Source organism: Oreochromis aureus, linkage group 12 (assembly GCF_013358895.1).
Source record: "Oreochromis aureus strain Israel breed Guangdong linkage group 12, ZZ_aureus, whole genome shotgun sequence".
NCBI classification, from domain to species: Eukaryota; Metazoa; Chordata; class Actinopteri; order Cichliformes; family Cichlidae; genus Oreochromis; species Oreochromis aureus.
In genome coordinates this window covers 26190713-26198544 of record NC_052953.1, presented here as the reverse complement: position 1 = coordinate 26198544, position 7832 = coordinate 26190713, and the positions used below count along the sequence as shown (strand labels likewise).

The window sequence follows — 7832 nt, the reverse complement described above, 5'->3', positions numbered from 1 at the left end:
TAAAGAGGGAAACAAACATCCATACAGAAGGAACGGGAGAGGAAGAGAGAGAGGAAGGAAGGTAGGAGGCCGAGGAAGGGAGACTTAAAACCCGTCTAAACCTGTCTGGCACCGAGGACGACGGCACATAACCGAAGCAAGAAAGAGAAAAGGACCTCACCGGGACCTGAAATCAATCGACATTTTCCAGCTGCCCACACTAACGGCCACTTTTCCCCGTCGTCTCGCGAGAAACTTCATCGATTTTTAGCAGGTGATGATCTTGGATTATTGTTTTTTGGGATTTTCTTCTGAATATGGATGATTTTGGAAGTGAGCTCGGCTTATCGAGGTAATCAGCCAAACGATGGGTGTTTGCAGAGGTGGCGGTCGGTGATGGCGACCTTTAACGGTGGATTGAAAGGTCAGGCGGTGCGTTGCGTGATGGCTGAGTGTGATAAACAAGCTTTTTCCACCCCCCATTTCTTTGGCTTGTTAAAGTTGCCATCACCACCATCTCCTCCTCCTGGGTAGAAATGTCACAAGCCCTCGAACGTGATTCCGTCTCTTTCAAGGAGGTGAGAATAACAAGGCAGGGAGAGAGCTAGTTGGTTGCTGTGCCTATTTTTCTGTTTGTCCCGAGAGCTGGGGGATGGGGCACCAAAGCCAGCTAATTCCTGTCTAGAAATAGAAAATTCATAAGCTGAATAGGCAAGCAGGGCAAGAGAGTTGCTTTCTAAATTGCTACAGAACATTTTCTTGAATATTGAACGAAGTTCTCGCACGGCTTCGGCCGATGGAGGTAGTAGTTTCAGCTTTGGCTCAGACGAGGTTTGCTCGATGTGGAGAACTATGTGGCATCACCAAGTCTCTTTCTAAGTGCCTTAGTGTGATTATATAACCGTGGTTGTTCGCATAGCCTCGCTTAAATCACGCAGAAAACCGTATTTCAGTACAAATAAAGCGATTAAGGCGAACTACAAAACGATGTCTAAACAGGAAGCAGGGAGATTGCAGACAAAGGAAGAAAGAAGAAACAAAGGGAGCCGATACCTCACTGTCTAGACAGTGGGTTTTCAGAAAACATTAGTGCCGTTATCTTCCCGTAGGCTTCTCGTGGTTTGTTTTCAACACTGTCCATTTTTTAAAGAGCAAATTTTACAGCATGTGACAAGCCCAATTGTTTTGTTTTTTCTTCTCTCCCCTGCCCTTCAGTGTGACTCAGGACTTTTAAGCCCAGCAGGGCCTGAAATATGAGCTTAGCTTGCGGCTGATAAAGAAGCACAGTTTCCCCCTTTTGTTTGCTGGAGATTATCACGCGTACGTTTTGTTTCCCCCCCCCCCGCAGTAGTTTTGGTTGTCCACAGAAATCAAATGGCACAGTTTCTAGTCAGACCAGTTTTCACATTTGGTTATAGTGAAGGGTTTGGATCCTTTGTGAAAGGAACTTGGGTTTATTGGTCGTGACTGATGATCTGCTCTGTGCTGGAAAGCCCCCCACTTCCTTTTGTTTGGTGTATTTTACAATTTCACATCTGTAATGTTTCATAGGACTGTCTGGAATAATTCACAAGTGCATATTTTGTTCTTAAATAGTGTTATAGGTAGGGACTGATTGAGGTGAATGTGTGATGACCCTCAGTATGCTTTATGTTTCTCTGGGAGATCCCCCTTTGTTTCGAAAAACATGAAAGTCTTATCAAGTATTCAGCGTGCCCATGTCTGTTTTACTTTATCGCTGTGCTTATAAGGTCTTGGTAAATATTAGGTTACCATGCCTGCTGTTTATCAAACACCTGGACCCATTGTTCCTTTGTGTCATAAAGTTAATGTGTTAACTGCTACGGGCCTCTTTTGTAATATGTTTTTTGCATCGTCAGATATGATTTAGTTCCAATTTAAATCATTACCTTTTCTTTTATTGAACTGCGTAACGTGGAGCTAAAATCCTCCAGTCTACATCTAGTCTACACGATGAACTGATAAGTCAGTCATATTTAAAAGGAAATTACTGATGGGGGTTGAAATGAAAAGAATTTTGAGCTACGCATTAGTTACTAGCTTTTAGCTGAGTCCCCCTGTCTGGCATTTTTCAGCAGTCAGCAGTTGGACACGTGACACAAATGAAAGGGGAAAAAAAGGTCTTTGTGGGCTTTTCCAAGGAGACCCTTTGTTGACACACTGGTGATAACATCCAGGTGTAGAGAAACGAGGAAGTGGTAGGAAGACAGGTTTGGGTGGAGGGTGGGGGTCTGATAGCTAATGGCGCTTGTTATTTAGGACCCCTCAGGTGAACTGACAGGACGTTCTAAACCAGCTGCCAGAACATTGAGCTCGCCTGCCCTGTTTGTGTCCGTGACCAGAATATAGACGAGCTTCACACCAACGCAAGCAAGCAGCTGCTGTGTTGCAGCAGAACAGGGCAAAGGTTGTTCACAGAGGAAATATGAGACTGTTGTTGTGTGTGAATTTTTATATTTTATTTTTATTTAGTTTTTCTGTGTGTGTGGGGGGGTGTGTGTGTGTGTGTGTGTATCATAGGTGATCGACTGAATTGTAAAATGGCCTGGACAGGGCTGGCAGGCACAGCTCTTCTTTCATATCTAATCCAGGCCTTCCATGTGTATCTGTCCTTTCATGTGGCTGTTTTTGATCAATGACCTCAAAGTCAGTATCTCCCATTACACAACTTCCTGCGCTGTTGCACAAAGACGGGTTGCAAGCGTCACAGGACTACTTGTTTTGCCAAGTTACGCACATGCACGCTCACTTAATGGGCGTATGCGTGGTGAGAAATGACTACGGAGGTTTTGAAATGCCTTGTAAGGCAAGAGCCAAGGGTAGGGAGGGGAACACTTTGTGAAACAGCTGACCTACTGTGTTTATCGCTTATAGCCTTGTGCCGTTTAGCAAAAACAGAATCTTATTTAATCTGAAGTGTTTCGTATGTTCTTTTGCGATCATGATACCACGAGTGAGTCAGAGCTTTTGTTTTTAATTAGATGGGAGGAAGTAAGGGCCTGAATTTGGTATGAGGAAGAAGAACAGCTGACACTAAAGCCTACAAAAAGCAGAGGGTGGGGGGATAACGGGAATAGCTCTATCAGTTTTTCTCAAAACCACCAAAAGAGACGGCAGGAGGGAAGAGGTGACACTGCAGTGAACAAAACTGTAGAACAGAGCACATGCGAGCCTTTGCCAAAGGTGTTGAACAGAGAACAGTGAGTGTTGTTTGTTCTGTGGGCTTCCTGCGGAGACACATTCATTACTGTATTCAGGCTAAAGGGCAAGTCGAAACAGAAAGACATGTTGTTGCTGAATTTACATAAAATGACAGCCGTGTTATCAGTCAGCTTTGTTGATACTGCAACCAGTTTCTCTGGAACCAGACTGACAGGAAGAGCGGTAGGGGCGGAAATGCGTCCAGGAAAACATTTCAATTTTTTTTTATTTTTTTTATGCATGTGTCAGATCAAGGTGTTTGTGTTTAAAAACTGTCCGTCTAATAAGCATTCTCACTCTGTCTCCCTCGTTCTTTCAGCAATGGCTCAAGAGACGAACCAGAGTCCAGTGCCCATGCTTTGTGCCACAGGTTGCGGTTTCTATGGCAACCCAAGAACCAATGGTATGTGCTCTGTATGCTACAAGGAACACCTGACACGGCAGCAGAGCAGCGACCGCATGAGCCCCCTCGGCCCAATGGGTAAGACGGCACACACAAATTTGATTGGTCTTCTCCTTCAGAGTTACTGCAGCTCAGACTGATTACATCAGTTTTGATGTAAACAAATACATGAACTTTAATCGGTATATTTAAAGCTTTTTCTCCACTGTGGATAATAACACAGGGTCAGGGTGATGGGGTGCTCCTTTAAGCACTTCTGTGATTTAACATTAAAGTTTTTCATAATGCAAAACATTGTCAGTACTTTGAAACAAGGAACAAGGGAGAATATGTTGCAAAAGAGAAGTGAAGTTGAATACATTTTTAGATAGGCCTGAAACTACTGAAAACGGTTTCTATTATTCAGCTCATTTGTTGGCATGCAAACCACATCGCTTGGATTGTATTTATTTGGATTTTTAAATTGATTGTCATTGTCATCATACAGGCTCAACTGCTAGTCCTACCTCAGAGGCTTCTGCCATCCAGAGACTAGAAGCCAGTCTAGCAAAGGTTGATGCCTCCCCTGCCCCTTCACCAGACATGTCGAGGTCAGTATCTGCTGCCATTAGCTCTCGTGATGTTTGCTGGTGACTTTTCTTGATATTGAATGAGCAATGTGATGACTGACTCACCTCGCTCCCCGCTGTTTAAACCTGCAGAACCATTCAAGGATCTCTTCCTGTGACTCAGCAAATGACAGAGATGAGCATCTCCAGAGAGGACAAACCTGAACCCCTAGAGCCTGGTAAAAACGTGCATTCATTCCTATTGGTTACTGGCAACATTGCAGGCATTTTACACATACCTAGTTGACAGCTTAAAAACAGACTTCTCGAGGCAAACGCTGCTTCATAGTTCTTTCTGTAGCCTCAGTTTTATTTTTGATGCTTCGCTGCATACCTCAAGCTCCGCTGTTGGTTTTCACTTACAGCCTCCAAGAAAGAGAGGGTGTCTAAAAATAAACCTGTTTAAAAATACCTCCACTCTCAGGACACTCTCAGATCTAATGTTGCCTGCCAGAGGCTTGCTCAGAATAGTGTATTCTTTGCTGCCAAGAACAAGAGGGGCAATTTAGAAATAAGGAAAATACTAATTACTATTATCTTGGACAACAATGCAGCATTTTAGAGGCCACTGGCTTTCATTGTCTTGTAGAAGTATGACAAACAGCCTTGTTTGCTGCTTTGCGAATTAAAGGGATAATGACACATTAAAGGCCTCCATGACTTATGACTTTTTTTTTTCCCCTCCTGTTGTCTTTCTTTCTGCGTAGTTGTAAGCCAGCCTGCTGCTTCTAGCCCTACTCCTGTAGCCTCTTCTAGCAGTGAAGAAAGTAAGAGTGACGCCCCCAAACCTAAGAAGAACAGGTGCTTCATGTGCCGCAAGAGAGTGGGCCTCACAGGTGAGCAAGCAGGTCGCAGTTCAGCATGAATTTCTGTCAATGCACTTGTGAAACCCTCCCATTCCAGCTTTTAACCCTCGATTTTTGCGCTTTCAGGGTTCGACTGTCGCTGTGGCAACCTGTTCTGCGGCATCCACCGGTACTCTGACAAGCACAACTGTCCCTATGATTACAAGGCCGAGGCTGCCGCCAAGATCCGCAAAGAGAACCCTGTGGTGGTGGCTGACAAGATCCAGAGAATATAAAAGATGAGACAGAGCAGCAGTGGCAGCAACAATGAAACACCATTGACAAAAGACTGGAGTATGAGTGTGAACCTTGGAAATGAGCATAAATGAGAATGGAACAGACTTGATTTACAAAATTACAACCTCAAGAAGATCACGGAGAGGAAAAAAAGAAAGAAGAAAAAAAAAAAAGTAAAAGATCCTGTCTGAGGAAGATGCATGAATGATCACTTTTCTCCCTTTTTTTTTTTTTTTTTTTTTTTTTTTGATTAACTCATTAGTTTGTTTTATCCTGTTTTCTGTGGTGTGATTTTTTTTTTTTTTCTTTTTTATTTTTTTTTTATTTTTTTTGCCGCCGTTCAGTCCGACGTTTTGTTTTTTGTTTTTTCTAAGAATATGTATTGTCTTACCAAGAGCAGACCAGGCTACATGTCCAGGATAAGCTGTGCTCCTCTCACCCATACCAGGCGCCATTATTGTGCCAAACCGTAGAAGGCCATTTAACCCGCGCCGCCACGTGTCAAGACACTGGCCGGTCTCTCAAAAGCATTCAGACTACACAGAAACAGTCCGTACAAGTTGTGTCCCTCAACCTTTGAACTTCTCGCTCTGTGCTCCGTCGGCGCTGGAGTCGGTCAGCGTCTCCTGCCTCGCACGAGGAGGGGAGGATTTGTTGCGTTGTCTTTTCCTAGCTTTACCTACCTCACGGCTGCCGCGTTAAGCTACATTGTCTTCCCTTTTACTTTTCTCGTCAGCTTCGACCCCATCAGCAGTTGATCATCGTGACAGTCGGCATCGGTGAATTTCCCCAACCCCTCCAATCGGCACACCTTGCTTTCACTTTGATGGGTTTTGATTAAGGCTGTTTGGAGGTATCATGCTAGACGGGGACACACAAATTACTCGCTGAAGGAGTTCCACCAACTGTTGCAGGACTGTGTGTGTTTTTGTGTGTACGTGTGTGTGAGCCGACGTGTGGCCTGAGGGGAAGGATGGCACCCTTCCCCCGTGGGTCTGGTAGGGTGAATGTAGGCTTCAATACTGTAGGGGCATGAATGAATGGGATAAATGCATGAGTCACTCTTCATCTGTGTTTAGTGTTTCACAAATATCATTCAACTTAGGGTTTCAGATGTTTTATTTGCTGAAAGACAATTATCTGTTATGTTTTATTAGCTTATTTTTCTCTTCCATTGTACTGATGTTAGCACATGTATTCAGTGCATTGATGGAGTTAGGGTATGTGAACCATGATTTCTTTTTTCGTTTTTTTAAATGCGCTAACAAAACATTCATGTGAGCACAGTGTGTGTGTGTGTGTGTGTGTGTGTGTGTCTGTGTTGGGCTGTGTGCGTGTGTTCTGTCTTCACCTCTTCCTTATCCCTTTTGACTGTGGAGCTACCCAGTTTATCAGCACATGTTTACAGAACTACAGGAGCATGCCAGAGCTAGATTTATGAAAAATAATAGATACCAAGATTAGATGTAACTTCTCATCTGTCTAACAGCTATTGGTCTCTGTGTGTCTGCTATAGAGTGCCGTAGGGGGGAAAAAAGGAGAAAAAAAAAAGTGTGTATCTGTGTGCGTGAACGTGCACATACCTGTGCGACAGTGTGTTTTCATGGCTGCCTGACACATTGAAACCAATGTATGTTTGTGATTTGTTTCTCCCCCGTATGGATGTGTGTTTTGTTTTTGTTTTTTCATTTAAAGATAACTGTATGTATCCGTTTGAGTTTTTCCTTTCTGATTCTTAGTTATATGCAAATTTGTACAAAAAAAGAAAAAACAAAACTGTGTTGATATTTATGTATTACATATAATCTTGCTATCCAGCATTACAACAGAATAGTATCATGTAAATAAAACTGTACAGAGAGACATTACAAAAGGCTGAGTGTGTGCTGATTCACAGTGTCCCGTTTTGCTTATTATTGTTTTTGTTTTCTGTTGTCGGTTTGATTAAACATTAAGATAGAAAATGTGGCCAAAACAAGCAGGTTTTTGATGACTGTGGACAACTTGACTGAACGTGGCTGGATTATTTTCAGTCAGTAGGAGCACCATTTCCCCCGTCATTAATTCCTAAACCAGGCTAACCTGACCTCAGGCCGAGGGACACTTAAGACACTTGTTCAAACCTCGTCTGGGTCACGCAGGAAGTATTAATCCCTGGATTGCGGAACACCGTGTAGGTAGGATTCTTATGAGCGTGTTTCAGGGACGACGTGTCTTCTCACACTCCTGTTTGGAGCCCCAGGGCGAAGGGCGTTCGCAGATGGCGTTAACGGGAGCAGCTGCTCAGACAGCTGAGGTGTCCTCATGTGGTGTTCCTGTGACAGAAGACCACAAAGATCACATTGTCTGGACACACGGCTAAAATGTGGTGGATTTCCACAAATGGGTGGAAAAAAAAAAAAAAAAATCTGAATCTTATGCCAGTGACAAAGCATTATACAGTTAATTAATCACTGACCACATGTTTTCTGAACCCAATGTGACAGAAGAGTGAGCACACCATGTAACTGATGCAGTGGAATCACACTGCATTGTTAA

At 43.5% G+C, this 7832-nt stretch overlaps 1 protein-coding gene across 3 annotated transcripts; it reads left to right on the top strand.

Moving 5' to 3' along the window:
• On the top strand, positions 1-7167 carry zfand5a (zinc finger, AN1-type domain 5a). Of its 3 annotated transcripts, none has more exons than XM_031744294.2 (6): positions 1-331; positions 3521-3682; positions 4092-4194; positions 4306-4391; positions 4920-5048; positions 5145-7167. In XM_031744294.2, exons 1-6 carry the CDS (start codon positions 301-303, stop codon positions 5291-5293), a joined length of 660 nt encoding a protein of 219 aa, XP_031600154.1. In that variant the 5' UTR covers positions 1-300; the 3' UTR covers positions 5294-7167. The 3 variants fall into 3 exon arrangements, with proteins under 3 accessions (XP_031600154.1, XP_031600162.1, XP_039476764.1); XM_031744302.2 differs by having other exon boundaries at positions 3-253; XM_039620830.1 differs by lacking the exon at positions 1-331 and adding an exon at positions 1526-3200.
• Positions 7168-7832: the final 665 nt, after the last annotated feature.

What these genes read in the sequence shown, in the direction of transcription:
- zfand5a (XM_031744294.2), top strand. Translation starts at nt 301, where the DNA reads ATGATTTTGGAAGTGAGCTCGGCTTATCGAG. An exon ending in AGTGAGCTCGGCTTATCGAG is followed by an intron (nt 332 to 3,520) that starts GTAATCAGCCAA and finishes TCGTTCTTTCAG; the next exon opens with CAATGGCTCAAGAGACGAAC. An exon ending in CCTTCACCAGACATGTCGAG is followed by an intron (nt 4,195 to 4,305) that starts GTCAGTATCTGC and finishes TTAAACCTGCAG; the next exon opens with AACCATTCAAGGATCTCTTC.